We start from the raw sequence: 23479 nt of genomic DNA on the forward strand, positions 1-23479 counted from the left end.
TGACCTCGACAAGTATGGTTTCCCACACTTCTAGATCTCTCAGTCAGGGATCCAATTCGCCTGGGAGTAGCTCTCAATCTCCTAACTCAGGAACAGGGTCAGCTGCGCCATCCCAACCTTCAATCTCTGTCCCTAACAGCATGGATGTTGAGAGCTTGATCTTACAACCACTCAACCTTCCAACCACTATATCTCAAGTGGTTGGAAGGTCCTTTCTCAGTTAAATGTGAACCGACATGATGTGTCCTACGAATGCCGGTATATAAAAATTGTTAAATAAATAAATAAGTGCTGATAGCTTCACGTAAACCTTCCACTAGAAAGAATTATTCCTACAAATGGAAACGGTTTACTTTGTGGTGCACTCAGAAAGCACTAGATCCTTTCACTTGCCCCACTACCTCACTACTAGTTTACCTATACCATCTCTCAGATTCTGGTCTTAAGACTTCATCTGTAAGGGTACATTTGAGTGCAATCTCAGCTTATCATAACAAGCTGGGAGACACACCTATCTCTACCCAGCCTCTCGTCGGTAAATTCATGAGAGGCCTAACTCACATGAAACCTCCAGTTCATTCCCCAAGCATACAATGGGACCTGAACGTAGTATTAACCAGGCTTATGCGTTCTCCATTTGAACCCATAGATACCTGTGACCTTTAATATCTTACTTGGAAAACTGTATTCCTCATAGCGATTACATCAGCTAGAAGGGTCAGTGAACTACAAGCTTTGGTCACATACGAACCTTTTACAAAGTTCCTACATGACAGGGTGGTCCTCCGTACTCATCCAAAATTTCTTCCAAAAGTAGTCACGGAATTCCACCTCAATCAATCTATAGTTTTACCAACATTCTTTCCAAGGCCTCACTCTCACCAAGGTGAAAGAGCCTTACATACCTTGGACTGTAAGCGTGCACTGTCTTTCTATTTAAACCGCACAACAGTCCAAAGGAAATCCAATCAACTATTTGTATCCTATGATCCAAACAAACCTGGTAAACCAGTGGGTAAACATACTTTGTCAAATTGGCTAGCAGATTGCATACAATTTTGTTATGACAAAGCAGTCCTTACTCTTCAAGGGCGAGTAAAAGCACACTCAGTCAGAGCGATGTCAACCTCAGTAGCACACCTTCGCTCTGTACCTCTTCTGGACATTTGTAAAGCAGCAACATGGAGTTCTCTACACACTTTTGCAGCTCACTACTGTTTAGACAAAGAAGGAAGACAAGATTCAGCCTATGGACAATCCGTCTTAAAGAACTTGTTTCCAGTGTAATCCCAACTCCTACTACATCCAACCTGCTGTGATTTTCGGCTGCTTCATTTCAACAACGATACTTCACTGTTGCTTCACCTTAAAATGACTCAGCCTCTAGCTTGCTAATCACCCATATGTGAGGACTAGCATCCTGCTTGTCCTGGGATAAAGCAAAATTGCTTACCTTGTAATAGGTGTTATCCCAGGACAGCAGGATGTAGTCCTCACGAAACCCACCCGCCACCCCGCGGAGTTGGGTCCGATACGTTTTATTATTTTATTTTTGGCTAACGCTAATTGCTACAAAACAAGACTGAAGGGAGACCCCTGTGGCAGGGAATATCATGGCATGCTGGGCATGCTTAGTAGGCACTCTGGTGCCAGTCAAAAGTTTCATAGAAACTTTTTAAAGAAGTTTTCCGTACATAGGGCTCCATTACTGATGTCACCCATATGTGAGGACTACATCCTGCTGTCCTGGGATAACACCTATTACAAGGTAAGCAATTTTGCTTTGTCTTATTCTGATGTGGCCCATTTTTTTGAAGGGATTGAAGCATCTTTGGCCTCCTCTAATGTTACCAGTTCCATTGTGGACTCTTAAATTTAGTGTTGGAATTATTGATGAGCCCTATGTTTTGACCACTGCATAGCCTTTCCTTGTGGTTGTTGACCTTGAAGACAGTGTTCCTGGTGGATATATGTTCTGTGTGTTGAACTTATGAGCTGCAGGCCTTGTCTTGCCGGGAACCGTTCCTTCAGGTGACTCCAGGGGTATTACAGCTGCATATTGTTCCATCCTTCTTGCCTAAAGTGGTCTTGGAATTTCATTTGAATCAGTCCATTTCCTTGCCATCCCAGGATAAGGTCAGGGACGCAGAGGAGTATGGCCTCCTGCATCCCTTGGATGTCAAGAGACTTGTTGTGCAGTATTTGGAAATTTCTGAACCTTTCCAAAAGATTGATCGCCTGTTTGACCTTCATGGTGGAAGGAAGCAGGGTGAACCGGCTTCGCGGGCTACTATAGCTCGCTGGATTAAGGAGGTAAGTCACAGCCATGTACGTGGATGCTGACAATCCATTGCCTACTCAGGTTAAGGCTCATTCCACTAGGGCTCTGGCAGTGTCATGGCCGGAAATTAGATTGTTGTCTCCCTTCAACTTTTTCTGAGCTGCGACGTGGTCCTCCTTACATGCTTTTTCCAGGTTTTCTTGTCTGGATGTGCAGGCCCGGGAGGACGCAGCCTTTGCACGTGTGGTGTTGATGGGATCGCAGTCAGCCTTCCGCCCTGTTCGGGATTAGCTTTGGTACATTCCACTGGTCCTGAGTCCATCTGTCTATTTGCTAGGAAAGGAGAAATTACTGTTTACCTGATAATTTTCATTTCCTTAGTGTAGATAGATGGACTCGGCTTCCCATCCTTGGCTGCCAAATGATTGTGTCAGTGGTCTTCCTGTGGGGCTACATGTTCCAGGGGCTTACCGGTAAGTGTTCATCCAGTCCCTAGATTGGGGTACATAAGTTCCTTGCTTGAGTTCAGTGTTTGTTGTTGGTTGAATACAGTAATGGTTGACTGTTTTTAATCATGTTTTTTGCTAGTCTGCCTGCATTTGCTTTTGAAGAGAATACTGGCAGGCTGGTGTCACTGCAGGAGTATATATACTGTGACGTCAGCTTGCTCCGTCTCCATCTGCTGGCAGGGGAGCATAATCCACTGGTCCTGAGTCCATCTGTCTATACTAAGGAAAACAAAATTATGAGGTAAGTAGTAATTTCTCTATTGCTGCTACAAATTCAAACTATGACAGCATCACTAGGAATATTTTGCATCTTTTCTGAGTTGTACGTTTGTAGGTTATTTTAAAGACGAAATTTAAACATGAGTTTTGTAATACTGGTAGGTGAGAAATATACTTAGCTAAAGAACCAATATAGTGCTTTCTTAAAACTTGAAAATGCAGTTGAACAAGATTAACACAATTAAAAATCATTTTTTCAAGTCAAGGGAATTGTGTTCCTCATACATAAAATTCAGAAAAGAATTTCTAACCCATTTGTTATATTGTATTTTTATCTATTGGCTTTCACTTATGCGCCTATATAAATATATATTCTATTTATCTTGTCAGAAATAGTCATAATATGTATTGTCTGCATCGAAAATGTGTTAATTGTTAAATGATGGTTGATTTTGCATCATTTTAGCCAAGCACAGATCACAATTATATTTGTTAAATAGATTGCTTGTCAGTTACTTGGCAGTGGAAGAATTTGCAGCTGAGTGTGACAGGAAAGTTCTACATTTGATCTTTGTACATGTACTTTTGTGTGTAAGAGCCACAAGAATACATAATCAATAGAAAAACTGCTCCTCTGTGCAAATTTCAGGTTAAGAAATATACTGTAAGCATTGATTTCTAGCCTGATAATTGTCTCTATCTCTCTGATATTCTTTTAAACATATTTTTACTAACTGCTGGCTACAAACAGCTTACATCAATTCACTCTATAATGTTAGTCGACAGGTTGCAGTTGTTCAGCCTTGTCAGGTCACCAGCTGGCAATGGGGATGACCTGCTCTGTCAAGGAAGGCTGCTGTATGAACATTATGTTGGCCTGACCTAACGGACATCCTTTCTTGAAGGCAGGAAGATCTGTTGGGTTATGTGTGTTTTCTCATACCAGTGGTTTCAAGGAATGCTGCCGGTTTCTCTTTGTCTTAAAGATTTCATGGGCAGTAGAGCAGGAAGAAATACTAAAGGGTACTTTGTTTTTGGCTTTTCAAGCACTTTAATTTAGGTGTTTTTAATTCCATAGGATCACTAAGAGTAAAGTCATTTTCTCTCAAATAAAAATGTGCGTGTGTGTGTTAAACCTTTTTGGATATTGATATCACTTTAGAGACACATATTATGGTGTTTGTTTATTTCACATAATTTCCTTTTAGATATTTTTACCCAACTACCTAAAACCACCCCCCATAAGGATTCATACACATACACCTGCCAAAACATATTTAAAAACTGAGCCCTGCAATAAAGGAACAAAATGTCCAATATACTGATGAAACAAACTATCTCACCCTTATTAGCCTAAATTCTATTCCTAAAAATAAACCACAGTAACACTATATAGATATGCCCCACTTACAAAGCTTATAGATATGCAAACATTTTTTGTCCACAGAGAACAAAAGATTCAAACAAGTCCTTCCTTCAAATCATATGTCAAACAACGTTCTTCCTAACAGGTTCTTGTGTGTCATATATATGTATATAGATAAATTTCATTTCAAAGTACTGTTTTTGGTTACATCTGATTTATTTTTGTACCCTTTTCATTAAAATCTAGGAAATACAAATATATATACAGTGGCTTGCAAAAGTATTTGACCCCCTAAAAAGTCAGCAGATCTTTGTGGATTACAAATGACACTTACACAGATTGTTCCAGACAGTATGTTTGTTGCAATCCAGTATGCTCTTAAAGTAAACTTTCTAAATCATAATTCATTATTTCTCTGCATATTTGTAAAATAAAATAACTGAAAAATGTTGCTTGCTTAAGTATTCAACCCCTTCAGACTAGTACTTGGTAGAACCACCTATTGCTTCAATAACAGGTTTAAGTCTGTTGGGGTAAGTTCCTACTAGCTATGCATACTGTTTGGGAGTGATATTTGCCCATTCTGCCTGGCAGACTTGCTCCAGGTGGTTCAGGTTGGTTGGATGATGCTTATGGACTACAATTTTGAAATAGTGCCTCGGGTTCTCAATTTAATTGAAATCTTGGCTTTGACTTGGCCATTGTAGAACATTCACCTTTATGTTGTTCATCAATTCCTGTGTTGCTTTGGCCTTGTGCTTGGGATCATTGTCTTGCTTGAAAGATGAACTTTGTCCCAAGTTTTAGTTTTTTAGCAGACTGAAGCAGGTTGTCTTGCAGTATCTCCCCGTATGTTGCATCATCCATCTGTCCTTCAGTTTTAACAAGATGCCCAGTCCCCACTGAGGTAAAGCATCCCCTTAACATGATGCCACCCTCATACTTTACTGTTGGAATGGTGTTTGCTGAGGAATGGGCAGTGTTAGGTTTGTGCCACACACAAAGCCAAATTTTAAAAGCTCTGCGCACACCAAAACCAGGAGATACACACACAAATTGAGCCAGCATGCACAGAGTGGATTTTAAAATCTCCCGCTACAAGCCAAATTAAAAGTTCTGAAAAAGGGGCAGGGATTAGGCGTGATCTGGATGGGGAGTGGGCATGTTGGGGCCTGGCCAAGAAATGTGTGCATAAATACTTATATGTCCTTGCACATGCCGTTGTCCCCTGTCACGTACATTTTTTTTTTTTTTTTTAATTTTAAATTTTCAAAATTTCAAATATTCTTACATAAATCAAATATGTTGAAATTCAGTACATCATTCTGGTATACATAATTTTCTTATCATCCAGCTAGGATGAAATAACAAATAGTTCTAGCTTAGAAATTAAAAATATTTCCAGATTATGCACTTAAATATAGGAAATTTTGGGACAAGTGAAATTTCAGAACGAAATAAGCATATTATTAAATTATACTACATATAGATAGGTACGCAACTATTACTTTAGTCGATCACACTCCGGGAACATCTTGGGAATGGCCTACAAGGAAATCCTGCAGTTGTTTAGGATCAAAGAAAACATAATTGTTCTCTTGATACCTAACACAGCATTTACAGGGAAATTTTAATACGTAACGGGCACCCAAATCGATAACCCTTTGTTTCATAACTAAGAAATCTTTCCTGCACTGCTGCGTTTCCTTTATTACATCGGGATAGATCCAGACCTGTCACGTAAATTTACTTATGCTATGGATGGCATGTAAGTATTAAAACAAAACAACCTAGGCTAGTAAGTGGGGTTTTAAGGATCGGGGCTAACAGGGGTAAAGGTGGCTATTAAATTAGGGGGATTTGGAAGTCCTATCTCTTAACTGGGCGAAATGGGAATGAACTGGGAAAATGGCGAATGGCGTCGGTGTGCATCCCTTATAAAATTCCCCCACTTACATGGTGGTAGTGGCATTTGTGCACACATGCATGTGTCCATTTAAAATTGTGTGAAAATGTATGCTCATCCAGGCTATTTTATAACATGTCACATGTGCGCATATATGTTATAAAATGGACTTGTCTCTGGACGTGAGCTGGCAAATGCGTGCACATGTGCCTATTTAAATGTTACTGTCACAGTGTTTTGAATTTTGGTTAAAAGCTCCATTTTTGTCTCATTTGACCACAAAACCTTATCCCACATTGTAACTGGGTCATTCTGATGCTTTCTGACAAACTCCAGATATTCTTCAATGTGTGGGGTTTTGTTTTTTTTTCAGTAATGGGCTTCTTTCTAGCCACCCGCCCCTGCAGGCCAGTTGTATGCAGAGCTCTTAATATAGTTGACTGGTAAACATCCACTACAGTCTCAGCCACTGAACTCTGTATCACATTAAAAGTGATTGTTGGCCTCTTTGTGTCTTCCCTCACAAGTCTATTCCTTGCTCTGATGACAAGTTTTGAGGACGGCCTTGTCTGTGCAATATCTGGATGTATGATGCTGCTTCCATTTCCTCACAATTGATCCAACAGTGCTCGCTGAGATATCCAAGCAATGGGTATTACGTTGTTGCCTTTTCCTATATTTTGTATGTCTATAACTTTATCTTTAATTTCCTTAGAATGCCCTTTGATCTTCATTTTCACAGCTTTACTTCAGATTCACAGTCTGAACATAAGAATTACCATACTGGGTCAGACCAAGGGTCCATCAAGCTTAGCATACTGTTTCCAGCAGTGGCCAATCCAAGTCGCAAGTACCCAAGTATTAAATAAATCTCAAGCTACTATTGCTTATTAATTGATATCAGTTTTTCCTCTAGGAACACATCCAAATCTTTCTTAAACCAAGTCACACATCCTCTGGCAATGAATTCCAGAGCTTAACTATACATTGAGGGCAGGATTTAAAAAACTTACGCGCGTGGCTGAGCCTTACGCGTGCTGGGCCAATTTTCAAAGGGTCCAGCCACGCGTGTAAGTCCTGGGCCTAGCCAAAGTGGCAGTCCAGGGGGTGGGATGGGTAGGGAACTGGAAAGGAACTGGGGAAGGCCCCGATGCGTCGCCATGTGTAATTGCATTAGTGTGCCCCCTTGCGTGCACCAACCCGAAATTTTATAACCTGCACGCACCAGCGTGCGCATGTTATAAAATCACGTGTCCACGTCTGCCTGCCAGGTAGCATGTGCACATGGACGCACATGCGTAACGTTTGAAAATCTACCCCGAGTGAAAAAGAATTTTCTCCAATTTGTTTTAAATGAGCTACTTGCTAAATTCATGGAGTGCCCTCTGGTCCTTCTATTATCTGAGAAAGTAAATAACTGATTTACATTAACTTTTTTAAGTCTTTTCATGGTTTTGGTAGACCTCTATCATATCCCCCTCAGTCGTCTCTTCTCCAAATTGAACTGCCATAACATTCTTAGCCTTATCTCATAGGGAAACCGTCCCATGCCACTTATCATTTTGGTCGCCCTTCTCTGCACTTTCTCCAGTGCAAGTATTTATTTTTTCAGATGCTGTGACCAGAATTGCACACAGTATTCAAGACGCGGTCTCACCATGGAGTGATACAAAGGCAATATGACATCCATCGTTTTATTTGCCATTTCCTTCTTAATAATTCCTAACATTCTGTTTGTTTTTATCATCGCCACACCACACTAAGCCAACAATTTCACTGTATTATCCACAATAACGCCTAGATCTCTTTCCTGAGTGGTAACTCCTAAGATAGAATCTACTTTGTGTACCTACAACAAGGGTTATTTTACCCTATATGCATCACTTTGCACTTGTCCACATTAAATTTCATCTGCCATTTGGAAGCCCAATCTTCCAATCTTGCAAGGCACTCCTAACATTTATCACAATCTGCTTGAGATTTAACTATTCTCACAGGACAAGCAGGATGGTAGTCCTCACATATAGGTGACATCATCAGGATGGAGCCCAATCAAGGAACACTTTTTTGTCAAAGTTTCTAGAACTTTGACTGGCACCTACTAGGCATGCCCAGCATGGCACTAACCCTGCATCCAGCAGGGGTCCCCCTTCAGTCTCTTTTTTTCCGCGCAGCAGTAGCTGCGCAGGTTAAGGAGCTCTCTAGAGATTCCTGACAGGAATTTTCCTCACGTAACTTATTTCTAAAATTTCAAAAAAATCTACCCCATAGGGGGCCCCCTATCGAGTCTGTAGTCCGCAGTCGTAAGGTAAGGCTTTACCCTCATTTGTGGTTGATTACCGGCGAGTTTTCCCTTTGGGGCCTACTGGCCATCAACTGCACCGCGGCTAAATTTTTATCGAAGCCATGGCGTTGGATTTTCGTTGGTGCCCCGATTGTCCTCAGACAATGTCCATCACAGACCCGCATAGGGTCTGTGTGTTGTGTTTGGGGTCAGACCATGACGTCTTAACTTGCACCAAATGTGCCCAAATGACACCGAAGAGCCGTAAGGCCCACTCAGAGAAGATGGAGTTTCTTTTTCAGGCAAAGCCACTGACTCCATCGAGCGCTTCGACATCGTCTGTGCCGGTGCCATCGACCTCTCGCCAGCAGTGAGAAATCGGTGCTGTCCACCCAGCACCAACTACTCCGAAGGCATCGATTTCTTCCTCTTCGGCTCCAGAGAAGGACCGAGTTGAACATCGTGAAAAGCGTTGACACCGTCATCGGAAGGCTCAGTCCGCTGATCCAGGCAAGCCCTCGGCATTGGCGTCGACAGAGCCACTGACAAAGAAATCCCATCCAGAGAAGGCCCTATTCTCCTCTGCGACTGCGTCACCGAGGCGTTCCCCACCTTCATTGGTGCAGGGAGCCGAGACTCCACTTTCACTGGTGGACCCTCCGGCTACGCCAGTGCTGCCTCCTACTCCGGAGCTGGGGTTCAACGCCCCAGGCTTCTGCGAGGAATTGGATCGGATGATCCAAGAGGCCATCGGAAAGGCACTGCAGGGTTTCCAGCCTCCGTTGACGCCGGCACCGATGCCAGCTCCAGTTGCCGACCCGATTCCCATGGTGCTTGCACCGCTACTCGGCAGGCTGGATGCGTTGATTGGTGCCCTTCCACCAGTGGAACCGAGGATACCAGTATGTCCAACGCCTTCCACCCCGATTCCTTTCTCATCGACAATGAGGAAGCACCGAGGCCGGAACCTATGCCAGGACCGTCTGGGATCTTATCACCAACTCACCCATCGATGTCACCGATACTATCGATACGGCATCTTCCTCAATCAGTGCCTCCATCGATGCTGTCGGTGCCTATACCTGATCCTTCAGGAATAGCACCATTACTTCCCTCTGGAGATCCTATGGGAGCAGGTGAGCCTTACGATCCTTGGATTGATGATTCTTCCCAGGATTCTGATGATCTACCTTCAGAGCCATCTCCCCATGAGGAGAGAAGACGTTCTCCTCCGGAGGACCTGTCCTTTATTAATTTTAGAAACAATAAAGACTACTTTTAAACCGATCACCTTTGTTTCTTCGCTTATCAGCAATTTGGATCGGCTTCCGCTTTATTAATTTTATAAAGGAAATGTCTGAAGCTATACCATTCCAACTTCAGACGGAAGAGGACTCGAGACACAAGATGATGGAAGTGCTCCAATTCGTAGATGCACCCAAGGAAATTATGTCCATACCCGTTCATGAAATCCTCCTGGACTTGTTGAAGAGGAATTGGGAGCATCCAGGATCTGTACCACCGGTGAATCGAAAAACAGATGCCACCTACCTGGTACAGACCGCCCCTGGTTTCCAAAAACTACAGCTGGATCACCATTCTGTGGTTGTAGAATCAGCCCAGAAAAAGGCACGACGTTTAAGCCTCATTCTTCCATACCTCCAGGGAAAGAACAGAGGTCCCTGGATGCATTTGGCCGTCATGTTTTCCATGGCTCCATGCTTATTGCTCGCATTGCCTCCTACCAGTTATACATGACCCAGTATAACAGAGACCTATTTAAAAAGATCCAGGAATTTTCTGAGTCTTTACCTGACCAGCTTCAGGATCAGCTCAATACCTTGGCTCAGAAGGGTCTAGATGCTGGCAAGCATGAGGTCCACGCTGCCTATGACATTTTTGACACTGCTTCTAGGGTGTCTGCAGTGGGGATTAGTGCACAAAGATGGGCCGACTGAAGTCCTCTAACTTAAGAGCAAAGGTACAGGACCGGTTATTTGACCTGCCCTGTGCTGGAGATAATCTCTTCGGGGACAAAATCCAGGAGACTGTAGCACAGCTCAAAGGCCACCTGTTACAACCATGGCTGCTATGCAGCCGCCTCCCCACCAGAGGTCCCCCATGAGCATGTTCTTCTGGCTGGCCCACTCCTTCCTTCCTGTCTACTCTATACCCCAGACTCTCCTTTATAATCCTGTCTAGCAGTTCCATCAGTGCTTCAGCATCGAGCTCGCCTGGGCTCCCTGCTCTAGCCTCTTTCGCCTTCTGTCTGTGGCCTACGGGCCTTCTGTCCGCTGTGTGTGGCCTACGGGCCCTCTGCCTGCTGTCTGTGGCCTACGGGCTTCTGCCTACTGTACGTGTGTGGCCTACAGGCTTCTGCCTACTGTGTGTGTGTGTGGCCTATGGGCTTCTGCCTCCTGTGTGTGTGTGGCCTACAGGCTTCTGCCTCCTGTGTGTGTGTGTGTGGCCTACGGGCCTTCTGTCCGCTGTGTGTGGCCTACGGGCCCTCTGCCTGCTGTCTGTGGCCTACGGGCTTCTGCCTACTGTATGTGTGTGGCCTACGGGCTTCTGCCTACTGTGTGTGTGTGTGGCCTACGGGCTTCTGCCTTCTATCCGCTGTGTGTGGCCTACGGGCCTTCTGTCCGCTGTGTGTGGCCTACGGGCCTTCTGTCCACTGTGTGTGGCCTACGGGCCCTCTGCCTGCTGTCTGTGGCCTACGGGCTTCTGCCTACTGTACGTGTGTGGCCTACGGGCTTCTGCCTACTGTGTGTGTGTGTGGCCTACGGGCTTCTGCCTTCTATCCGCTGTGTGTGGCCTACGGGCCTTCTGTCCGCTGTGTGTGGCCTACGGGCCTTCTGTCCACTGTCTGTGGCCTACGGGCCCTCTGCCTGCTGTCTGTGGCCTACGGGCTTCTGCCTACTGTACGTGTGTGGCCTACGGGCTTCTGCCTACTGTGACTGTGTGTGTGTGTGTGTGGCCTACGGGCCTTCTGTCCGCTGTGTGTGGCCTATGGGCCTTCTGTCCGCTGTGTGTGGCCTACGGGCCCTCTGCCTGCTGTCTGTGGCCTACGGGCTTCTGCCTATTGTGTATGTGTGTGGCCTACGGGCTTCTGCCTACTGTGTGTATGTGTGTGGCCTACGGGCTTCTGCCTACTGTGTGTGTGTGTGTGGCCTACGGGCTTCTGCCTTCTATCCGCTGTGTGTGGCCTACGGGCCTTCTGTCCACTGTGTGTGGCCTACGGGCCTCTGCCTGCTGTCGGTAACCTACGAGCGTTCTGCCTGCTGTGTGTGTGTGGCCTACGGGTCCTCTGTCTGCTGTCTGTAGCCTTCGGGTCTTGTGCCTCGCTCTGCTGCCTTCGGGCTTATGTGTTTCATGTTCAATGTTAGTGCAGTCCTGGTTTGTCTGTCCAGTTCTCTGTCAGTCTTGTTTCCTCAATTCAGTCACTTATACCTCCAGTCATTATCACTCATACCTGCACGCTTCCTGAGTTCATCCTTACCAGCACCCAGTTCCAGTTTCCTGTACACCTTTACCTACATTCACGTTCACACATACTTCCATGCTGTTCCAGTCTTCAAGTTCACTCTTACCTTCATGCATCTGGTATCAGGTATCTCCAGCCAGTATTAGACTCCGTCTGCCTATTCCACCTTCCCACTTGCCCATAGGGTCCACTTATTCCTGCCTGCACCAGCCAGCATCTAGACTCTTCTGCAGTCCTGCCTTTCTCCACCCTGAGACACCCTCGATAGTGGTGTTCACCACTCCTGGCCTGAGCCCATTCGTAACACCACCATGAGACGCTATGCCAGCTTTCGTCGGTGCCTTCTGATTTTCTGTCCACCTCTAAAAGGACATTCCAAAGAGACTCTAAGCGGCCGTCCTTCAAGCCACGGAGATATTATCCTCCTGCTACTCGAGGTCGCCCCTCCAGACCTTACAGAAGGGTCAGGCCAGACAATCCAGGCCTCAGAAAATTCAGCCAGCTCCTCCACCGGGCCCAGCTGCTGGATTTTGACTCCTCGATGGAGAGCATAAGCCAATCTCCTCTACCCCTCCGTACCTGTTGGTGGTCGGTTGTGCCACTTCACCAACCCATGGCACATGATCACTTCAGATCAGTGGGTACTTGCTGTACTGACTCAAGGTTACCACCTCAACTTCCTGTCTATACCAGCAGACACCCCACCTTGGCCGACGTGGGGATCATCCGACCACTCCTCTCTTCTGGAGGAGGAGGTTTCAACCGTCCTGAAATCCTGAGCAATAGAACTGGTGCCCCTCTCCCAACAGGTGCAGGGGTTCTATTCCCGGTATTTCCTCATTCCAAAAAAGTCAGGAGGAATTCGTCCAATCCTAGACCTCTGTCCCTTAAACAAGTATCTACAGAAGGAAAAGTTCAGGATGGTAACCTTGCACACTCTACTTCCTCTTCTGCAAAGAGGAGATTGGCTTTGCTCTCTGGATCTTCAGGACGCATACACATACATCTCGATAACTTCGTCTCACCGCAAATTCCTTCGATTCCTACTCTGCCCCCGGCACTTCTAGTACCGGGTACTACCCTTCGGCCTAGCATCTGCACCTTGAGTTTTTACCAAATGCCTTGTAATGATCGCGGCCTACCTGAGGTGTCAGGGCGACCATGTCTACCCTTATCTCAACGATTGGCTGATAAAGGCTCCAACTCAAAAGGACGCACTAGCCTCCTTACGTCTAACTCTCCATACATTGCTGTCTATCGGGTTTCTGATCAACTATCCCAAGTCCAGCCTAGTTCCATCTCAAACCCTATCCTTCATAGGAGCCGACCTGGACACCGTGCAGGCGAAAGGATCGAGCTCTTACTCTCATGTCCCTAGCGCAGTGCCTTCAGGATCGAGATTACATGACAGCCTATCATTTCCTCATTTGCTGGGTCATATGGCAACCTCTGTACATGTCACTCCAATGGCACATCTCGCCATGAGAGTCATGCAGTGGACTCTGAAGTCCCAGTGGGTTCAGGCTTATTATTCAGTGTTCTGCATTGTCCACATTACCAAGCAGCTCCACATGTTGCTGGCCTGGTGAATGCGGCTCTCCAATCTTCTTCAAGGCCTTCCCTTTCAAATTCCAGAACCTCAAATTATCCTGACAATGGACACCTCCAACCTAGATTGGGGTGCTCATGTCGACGGCCTCCAGACTCAAGGATCCTGGTCTACAGAGGAAGCCAAACATCAGATAAATTTCCTGGAGCTTCGGGCAATCAGATATGCCCCCAGAGTCTTTCAGGATTGTCTCTCAAAGAAGGTCATCCTGATTCAGACCGACAACCAGGTGGCAATGTGGTACTTCAACAAGTTAGGGGGAACGGGCTCCTACGTTCTTTGTCAGAAAGCTGCATAGATATGGGCGTGGGCTCTTTCCCACTCGATGTACCTCAGAGCGACCTACTTGACGGGCATGGACAATGTTCTAGTGGACAAGTTGAGTCGATCCTTCCATCCGCACGAATGGTCTCTCAACGCCACGGTAGCGGACACCATTATCCAACGTTGGAGGTATCCACAGATAGACCTCTTTGCCTCCATCCACAACCGCAAAGTAGAGAACTTCTGCTCCCTCACTCGCAGCTGCCACTTGCAGCCGAGGGACACTTTTGCCCTCTCGTGGTCCAGCGGTCTCCTCTACATTTACCCTCCACTTCTATTCATATCGAAGACTCTTGTGAAGTTACGAAGGGACAAGGGCTTAATGATTCTGATAGCCCCTCACTGACCATGCCAAGTCTGGTTCCCAATCCTCCAGTTCGCCGGCGCATCCCTCTAGGCAAGGATCCGCTTCTGATAGCTCAGAACGATGGGTGCCTATGGCACCCCAACCTCCAGGCCTCCTGATGGCCTGGATGTTGAAAGGTTAATACTCCAACTCCTTAACCTTTCGGAGTCGGTATCCCTAGTCCTGTTAGCTTCATGAAAGCCTTTCATGAGATGCTCTTATCGTTCTAAGTCGTAAAGGTTTATGGTTGGGTGCATATCCATGTCCATAGACCCCTTCACTTGTTCCACCACGAAGTTTCTGGACTATCTCTGGCATCTGTCAGAATCAGGCCTGAAGACTTCCTTTATAAGAGTGCATGTCAGTGCGGTAGCTGCTTTCCACAACGGACACAGCCCTTAGTCACACGCTTCATGAGAGGTTTGCTCCACCTGAAACCTCCATTGCGCCCTCTGGCCCCCGCTTGGGACCTTAACGTGGTCTTAGGGTGGCTCATGAAACCTCCATTTGAGCCTCTCCACTCCTGCGATCTCCGCTATCTCACCTGGAAAGTAATTTTTCTTCTTACTATAACATACGCTCGCAGAGTTAATGAGTTACAGGCATTAGCCACCTACCTGCCTTACACTAAAATTCTACATGACAGAGCGGTCCTCCGTACACACCCTAAGTTTTTACCAAAGGTAGTGTCAGAATTTCATCTTAATCAATCCATCATCTTACATAGTTTCTTTCCAAGGCCCCATTCGAACCCAGGAGAAAAGGCTCTACATTCCCTAGACTGCAAACGTGCCCTAGCCTTTTATCTGGAGCGCACGTCAGCTCACAGGAAGTCCACTCAATTATTTGTTTCTTTCGATAACATCAAATTGGGAAACCCAGTGGGAAAACAGACCCTTTCCTCCTGGTTAGCGGACTATATCTCTTTTGCTACCAGCAAGCAGGCATTCCGCTACAAGACCATGTGAAAGCACACTGTTAGGGCCGTGGCAACCTCAGTGGCACACCTTCGTTCGATGCCACTTATTGATATATGTAAGGCTGCGACCTGGAGCTCTCTCCATACCTTCGCAGCCCATTATTGCTTGGATAAGGCTGGCTGGCAAGATTCCATTTTCGGCCAGTCTATCCTACGAATCTTATTCTCAGCTTAACTACCCAACATCCTACCAGCGACCCAGTCAGGGTTTTCAGGATGCCCTCCTACCCAAATCCATCCCTGTTGTGCCTATTGCACATCTTTCGGTGCATTTGGTGCATTGCTCGGGCATCCTCAGCTCGCTACTCCCCATATGTGAGGACTACCATCCTGCTTGTCCTGTGAGAAAGCAGAGTTGCTTACCTGTAACAGGTGTTCTCACAGGACAGCAGGATGTTATTCCTCACGAAACCCGCCCACCACCCCTTGGAGTTGGGTTCGCTTGCGATTTACTTTAGTTTTCGCACGTACTTCTTGTTATACACAAGACTGAAGGGTGACCCCTGCTGGATGCAGGGTTAGTGCCATGCTAGGCATGCCCAGTAGGTGCCATTCAAAGTTCTAGAAACTTTGACAAAAGTGTTCCGTGATTGGGCTCCATCCTGAGATGTCACCCATATGTGAGGACTAACATCCTGCTGTCCTGTGAGAACACCTGTTACAGGTAAGCAACTCTGCTTTCTGCATCATTTTGTGTCGTCTGCAAATTTGATCACTTCACTCATTGTACCTCTTTCCAGATAATTTATAAATATATTAAAAAGCATTGGTCCACGTACAGATCCCCGAGGTACTCCACTGTTTACATTTTTCCACTGTGAAAACAGACCATTTAATCCTACTCTATGTTTCCTGTCTTTTAACCAGTTTACAATCCACAAAAGGACATTGCCTCCTTTCCCATGATTTTTTAGTTTTCTTAGAAACCTCTCATGTGGGAATTTGTCAAATGCCTTCTGAAAATCCAATACACCACATCCACTGGTTCACCTTTGTCCACATGTTTATTTACTCCTTCAAAAAAATGTAGAAGATTTGTGAGGCAAGACTTCCCTTGGATAAATCCATGCTGCCTGTGCCCCATTAAACCATGTTTATCTAAATGTTTTGTGATTTATTCTTTATAATAGCTTCCATGATTTTTCCCAGCAGTGAAGCAGACTCACTGGTCTGTAGATTCCCCTATCACCCCGGAGCACTTTTTAAATATCAGGGTTTCATTTGCCATCTTCCAATCTTCAAGGACAACAGATGATTTTAATGATAGGTTACAAATTAATTGAAATAGGTCTGAAATTTCATTTTTAGTTCTTTCAGAACACTTGGGTATATGCCATCTGGTGCAGGAGATTTACTACTCTTATGTTTGTCAATCTGGCTTACCACATCTTCCAGGTTTACCGTGATTGGGTTCAGTTCATCTGAATCATCACCCTTGAAAACCGTCTCCGAAATTGGTATCTCCCCAACATCCTCTTCAGTAAACACTAAAGCAAAGACATCATTTCATCTGACCAATGGTACTGGAATTAGGGGGTCTTTTATCCAGAAAAACTTATCTTTTTTAATGGTTCACAGGTAGAGGCAAATTGTAATCCAATTGTTAGGGCAATATCTTTGATCTGTGTAAAGTTGGAGTTTCCATTACACAGGGGTTGAATATTTATGCAAGCAGTATTTTTCAGTTTTTAATTTTATTTTACAAAAAATGCAGAGAAATAATGAAATGTGACTTTGAAAATGTACTTTAAAAGCATACTGGTTTGCAATAAACATACTGTCTGGAACAATCTATGTGTCATTTGTAATATATACAAATCTGACTTTTTAGGGGATTGATACTTTTGCAAGGCACTGTATATATTTATGTGTGTCTATGTATAAGTGGTTTTAAATTTAAAAAAATTGTGGCATTCTTACAGAAAACCTATGGGCCGGATTTTAAAAGGGTTACGCTTGCTGGGCCTATTTTAAAAAGGCCCGGCGACGCGTATAAAGCCCCAGGTTGGGTGTAAGTCACGGGGCTTGCAAAAAGGGGGCGGGGCAGGGCAAAGGCAGGGCCAGAGGCCTCTGCACAGCGGCCATTTGCCGCTGTGTCAGAGATCATGTGCCTGCAGTCAGCCGGCGCATGTAACTTACTTCAGCCCCAGGGCTAAAGCAAGTTTTGAAATAAAAAACAGAAGTCATCAAAGGTAGGGGGGAAAGGGCGGTGGGTTAGGGAAGTTCCCTCCAAAACCGCTCCGATTTCGTGGGTCAGAGCAGGCTCGGCACGCGCAAGGTGCACAATTGTGCACCCCCTCGCGTGCGCCGATCCCGGATTTTATAACATGCGTAAACATGTTATAAAATCAGGCATACATGTGCGCGCACTGGGTAGCACACGCACATGTAGACCACGCGCACCTCTTTTAAAATCTAACCCTATGTGTATATTGCTAGTGAATTTTGGTTTGTTAGATATTTTGGTTGATTTAATGGTGAGTTTATGAAGCACACGATAAGCATAGTATGAAATATAGAGTGAATGTTTCCTTGTTAACACAGTTTTAATATTATGTATGTTATTTTGGAGCCCAGATTAATTTTGTCTAAAGAGTTCTGTAACTTAAAATTTTTCTGTAGACCTTTACATGTTCAGAATAACCCTGAGAAAGTTTTAACAGATTTAATGTAATAGCTGTATTAAAATGTATTTTTCTGTAAGTGCTCAAAACAGCTGTAAAGTTTCTATTTATATTGAATTTTGTATTTGAAAGTTTACTGAATATTGCTTATTTTTTCCTTAATCATTTATTTTCATGTATTTTTTGCTTGTGTGTTTATGCATCACTTGAATAAATGTAATACTTCTGGTGTGTTATAATATTTGTAGTTCTTATGCAGAATTTTTTTTCCAGCACTCGTACTTTACTGTGCCTGATGTCAGAGAACTTCCTAGTATACCAGAAAATGTGAGTATTGCGTGATGTGATATAATTAAATTTTTCATTAACTTTATAGTTGGAAAGCAAATGATGGAGAATCAATACTGCGGACATTTGGGGAATTTGTTTTGGGAGGATAAATTATGTGGGCATTTGGGAAATGCCCAAATGCCCTGAAAGCACTGAAAAGATTTACTCTTCAAGATTGTATATGAATGTGGAACAGATTCTTGTTAAGTAGCTATTTCACCAAATAAATTTGCATGTAGTATAATATTTCCTTGAAATAGACTGATGTTTGTAAGGATTACCTGCACAATAGGAAATATGAAATGGTCAAAAACTACAATTCTTCAATGAGTTTTATCTCCATTTTCATTCATTTGAGATAAGGGTATGTTCAAAAGAGTAGAAGTACAATGACTCTTCACAGAGTTCATTTTTGATTTTAGTTCCTAATTGAAGAATTCTACCACTTCACTTTTCCAAGTAAGCCCCCAGTTCAGCCACATTAATCCTTTTAAAATATATTTAAGTATGAAAATTCGATAGAAGGATGTTTTATCACTGATGTATTTATTACATACTAAGAAGCTTTAAACAAAATCTTGCTCAGAAACCACTTAGTGTGGGGCCTTTATAGTATGCCTAACCTGTTATAAATGAGCCACAATTAATGTGAGTCAGAATTAATCTGAGATTTGAGGCCCATGTAGTTAATACTTCTTGGCTGAGATGGAAAACTCCTAAATATATTTTATTATGGGGTTAAAAAGATATTTTGATTAACTTGATTTTTTTTTTTATTTGCTTAACTTTCTAAAATTTAGTTTAAAGCAAATTACAGATCAGGTAAAGTAGGTATTTCTTGCCCCAGAGAGCTTACAATCCAATTGGTATCTGAGGTAATGGAGATTGAAGTGACTTGCCCAAAGTCAGAGGGGGAAGAAGATTTAAACCCCAGCTTTCCTGGTTCCCAGCCCACTGCTCTAAACACTCAGGGCTGGCGGAACCACTAGGCGAACTAGGCCTGTGCCTAGGGCGCCGAGACTTAGGGGGCGCCGCGGCAGGCAGCAGAATTTTGAAAGGGCAAAAAGTGCCCTTTCAAAATTCTGCCAGCCTTCGACTCACCTAGATGGAGACCAAGCGCCGAGATACAGGGGGCGCTGCGGCAGGCAGCCAGCTCCCGACTCGCCCTGCCTCCCCCCGAGTGTCACCCTCCCGACACCCCCCTAGTGGTCCAGCGGAGGTTCCGGGAGCGATCTGCCGCTCCCAGGGCCTCGGCTGCCACTAAGCAAAATGGCGCCGGTGGCCTTCAGCCCCTACCATGTGACAGGGGTCAACCAATGGCACAGTTAGCCCCTGTCACATGGTAGGGGCTGAAGGCCACCGGCGCCATTTTGCTTAGTGGCTGCCGAGGCCCCTGGAGCGGCAGACCGCTCCCGGGACCTCCACTGGACCAGTAGCGGGGTGTTGGGAGGGTGGCACTCGGGGGGGGTGAGGAGGCAGGGCGAGTCGGGAGCTGGCTGCCTGCCGCGGCGCCCCCTAAATCTCGGCGTTTGGTCTCCATCTAGGCAAGTCGAAGGCTGGCAGAATTTTGAAAGGGCACTTTTTGCCCTTTCAAAATTCTGCTGCCTGCCGCGGCGCTCCCTAAGTCTCGGTGCCGATCTTCTTTCTGTGAGTGTGTGTGTATGTGAGAAAGGAATCAGCCAATTTAAAAAAATGAAATATGATAATACATATACCTGAACTTTTGAAAAGTTGGATGAAAGATACAATTACTGAAGTTTAAGCATCCCTCTTGTGGAAAATAAAATTTAACTTAAAGTGGGTAGAGACAAATACTAAAGCAAAAAAAAATTAAAATATTTAAAATGTCCATCTCAGCAAAATCACAAATTTAAGATACTGATGCCAGGTGGGTTGTTTTTTTTTTTTTGAAGCATAATTTAAGCATGAAGACTAGAATAGAACCTGAAATGGTTTTGCTTTTTTTTTTTTTTTTTTTTTTAAAGCCTTTAGAAAATGTATATTTTTAAATGACTAAGAAAGGAATCTTCCCATTTAAAAGGGAAGCTGACTAAGGATGTCTTTCTGTTCCATATCTTTCACATGAATAATTTTATGCCTGATAGTTTGAAGAAAGACATTTGCTTTCTCACAGGACAAGCAGGATGGTTGTCCTCACAAATGGGTGACATCGAGGATGGAGCCCAACCACGGAAAACTTCTGTCAAAGTTTCTGGAACTTTGACTGGCCCCTACTGGGCATGCCCAGCACGGCACCAACCCTGCAGCCAGCAGGGGTCCCCCTTCAGTCTTCTTTTTTCCGCGCAGCAGTAGCCACGCGGTTAAGGAGCTCTTACCACATTCCTGACAGGAATTTCTTCGAACTTCTTAGAAGTAAAATTCGCCCCTCAGGGGTCCCCCCTCTATCTAAATTTAGCCTGCGGTACTTCGGTAAGTTTTTTGCCGTTTCTTCGCCAGTTACCATCGAGTTCGGCCCTTACGGCCTGCTGGCCGTCGACCGTCCCGCGGCTAAATATTTGCTCAATGGCCATGGCGTCGGGGTTCCGTCGGTGCCTAGATTGTACGCGCACCATGTCTATAGCAGACCCTCATAGAGTCTGTGTATTATGCTTAGGGAGTGAGCATGATGTCCTGACTTGCACCAAATGTGCTTTCATGACACCAAAAGGTCGCAAAGCTAGAATGGAGAAGATGGGACTCCTACTCCATGCTCACACTCTGACGCCGTCCATCGCATCAACGTCCTCGGAACCGGCACCGTCGAAGTCCTTCCATCGTCGGCAACCTCCCGGTGACCGTCAGCTATCGACGTCTCCACGGCCATCGACTCCCATCCCTTCCCTCGAAGATCGTGGGGATCGGAGGGAAAAGCATCATCATCGACGCAAGTCTCGGACCGTCGAGGAATCGAAGTCATCGACCTCGGTACCGTCCGAGCCTCCACCGAAGAAGTCTCGATCAGAAGCGGCACCGTCCACTTCTGTTTCTGAGACATTGAGGCAACCCTCACCCCATCGGGGTTTGGGAGCCGCGATTCCACCGGTGACAGTGGTCCCTCTGGCTCAGCCTCAGCCTCCCTCTTTCCCGGAGCCGGGTATTGTTACCCCAGGTCTCCGGGAAGAACTGGACCGGCTGGTCCAGGAGGCCATCGACAAAGCGATGCAACGGTTCCAGACTCCTTTGGCACCGACTCCGCCGCCGAGAGTGGAACCAGTCACCGACCCGATTCCAGCAGCGCTGGCACCGCTGCTCGCCCGGATGGAAGTGCTCATGACCGCCCTTCCACCGGTGATAGCTGGGTCACTGACAGCACCGGTGCGCTCCCTGATGCCAAATTCATTGGGTGCAGAAACACCGTATCGAATTCCTCCTTCGGGAGTAGTTCCATTGATGTCTTGTCGCCCATCGCCACCGATACATTCCTCCGGGGCGATACGCACATCGGCTCCATCAATGCCTTCGATGCCGGCATCGATGCCTCCACGGGTATTTTCGATGCCCCCGGCGATTCCTTCGGGTTTCTCCGAGCCTCAACCGGGACCTTCAGGTATCCAACCCCCTCGTGGTCCTACAGGTCAGCAACCTGACCCTTATGACACCTGGGGTGATGATTCTTCTACAGATACCGATGATTTACCTTCACCACCCTTTCCTGCTGAAAGTAGAAAGCGTTCTCCCCTCGAGGACCTCTCTTTCACTAACTTTGTGAAGGAAATGTCGGAATTAGTCCGTTTTCAGCTTCAATCTGAACAAGATGACAGACACCAAATGATGGAGTTACTCCAATTTCTGGATGCCCCAAAAGTCATCACTTCCATTCCAATTCATCAGGTTTTTCTGGACCTTCTCAAAAAGAATTGGGAAACTCCTGGATCTGTTGCCCCAGTAAACAAAAAAGCTGACTCTACTTACCTTGAACAGTCAGCACCTGGCTTTCAAAAACCTCAGCTAGACCACCACTCTGTCGTGGTAGAGTCAGCTCAAAAGAAAGCTAAAAGAATAAAGCCATACTCATCCATACCTCCTACTAAGGAGAACAAGTTCTTAGATAGTATAGGCAGGAAAGTATACCAAGGGGCCATGCTCATTTCCAGGATAGCTTCTTACCAGCTGTATATGACCCAATACAATAGGGTCATTTTTAAGCAGCTACAAGAATTTTCAGATACCTTACCAGAACAATTCCAACAACACCTTCAAAACCTCATACTTAAAGGATTTGAAGCTGGAAAGCATGAGATAAGAACATCCTATGACAACTTCGATGCTTCCACTAGACTATCTACTACAGCCATCTCAGCAAGGCGCTGGGCTTGGCTTAAGTCTTCGGTCCTTCGCCCGGAGGTTCAGGACAGGCTCTCCGACCTGCCCTGTTTAGGGGATAATTTCTTTGGTGAACAAATTCACCAAATAGTTGCTGAATTAAAGGACCATCACGAGACCCTTAAACAGCTCTCATCGATTCCTTCTGACTTCCCTTCTAAACAACCATTTAAGAAGGAACCTAAAAAGTCATTCTTCTGTCCACGGAAGTATTATCCCCCACACACCAAGTCCAGGTCAACGAGGCCGTATCAAAAGCCTCAGCCTCGTCAACCTCGAAAGCAAAAGCCTACAACAGCTCCGTAACCAGGCCCTGCGTCGGGGTTTTGACTTTCACTTAGAGAGCAGCTGCCTAATCCCTCTACCAAACATACCAGTAGGAGGTGGACTAAGCCACTTTACAGAAAGGTGGCATTACATCACCACAGATCAATGGGTGCTAGCGATAATTGCACAGGGTTACCATCTAAACTTCCTAACTCTTCCTACGGACTCTCCACCTCTGCAAGCGTGGAGGCTTACCGACCACTCTGTTCTCCTAGAGCAGGAAGTTTCCCTTCTCCTCCAGTCCAACGCTATAGAACCCGTTCCTCTCTCGCAACAAGGACTAGGGTTCTATTCCAGGTACTTTCTGATCCCAAAAAAGTCAGGAGGACTTCGACCAATCCTGGACCTACGGGCCCTCAACAAGTACCTTCACAGAGAAAAGTTCAAGATGGTAACCCTGGGCTCGCTTCTCCCTCTGCTGCAAAGAGAGGACTGGCTCTGCTCTCTAGACCTCAAAGATGCTTATACCCACATTGCGATAACTCAGTCTCATCGAAAATACCTCCGATTTCTAGTAGGCCAAAACCACTATCAATACCGAGTGCTCCTATTTGGTCTCGCATCCGCA

General features: G+C 45.4%; 1 protein-coding gene across 3 annotated transcripts in view; it reads left to right on the top strand.

The window, feature by feature from the left end:
• DENND1A (DENN domain containing 1A) overlaps window positions 1–23479 on the top strand; it is a 1620172-nt gene that overhangs the window by 640853 nt on the left and 955840 nt on the right. For all 3 annotated transcript variants that reach the window (XM_029611167.1, XM_029611164.1, XM_029611165.1), the window contains exon 8: window positions 18205–18258. In XM_029611167.1, the coding sequence (XP_029467027.1) occupies window positions 18205–18258 (54 nt within the window). The remainder of the gene's footprint in view (window positions 1–18204; window positions 18259–23479) is intronic.

The sequence above is a fragment of the Rhinatrema bivittatum genome, chromosome 8 (assembly GCF_901001135.1).
Source record: "Rhinatrema bivittatum chromosome 8, aRhiBiv1.1, whole genome shotgun sequence".
Classification (NCBI taxonomy): Eukaryota; Metazoa; Chordata; class Amphibia; order Gymnophiona; family Rhinatrematidae; genus Rhinatrema; species Rhinatrema bivittatum.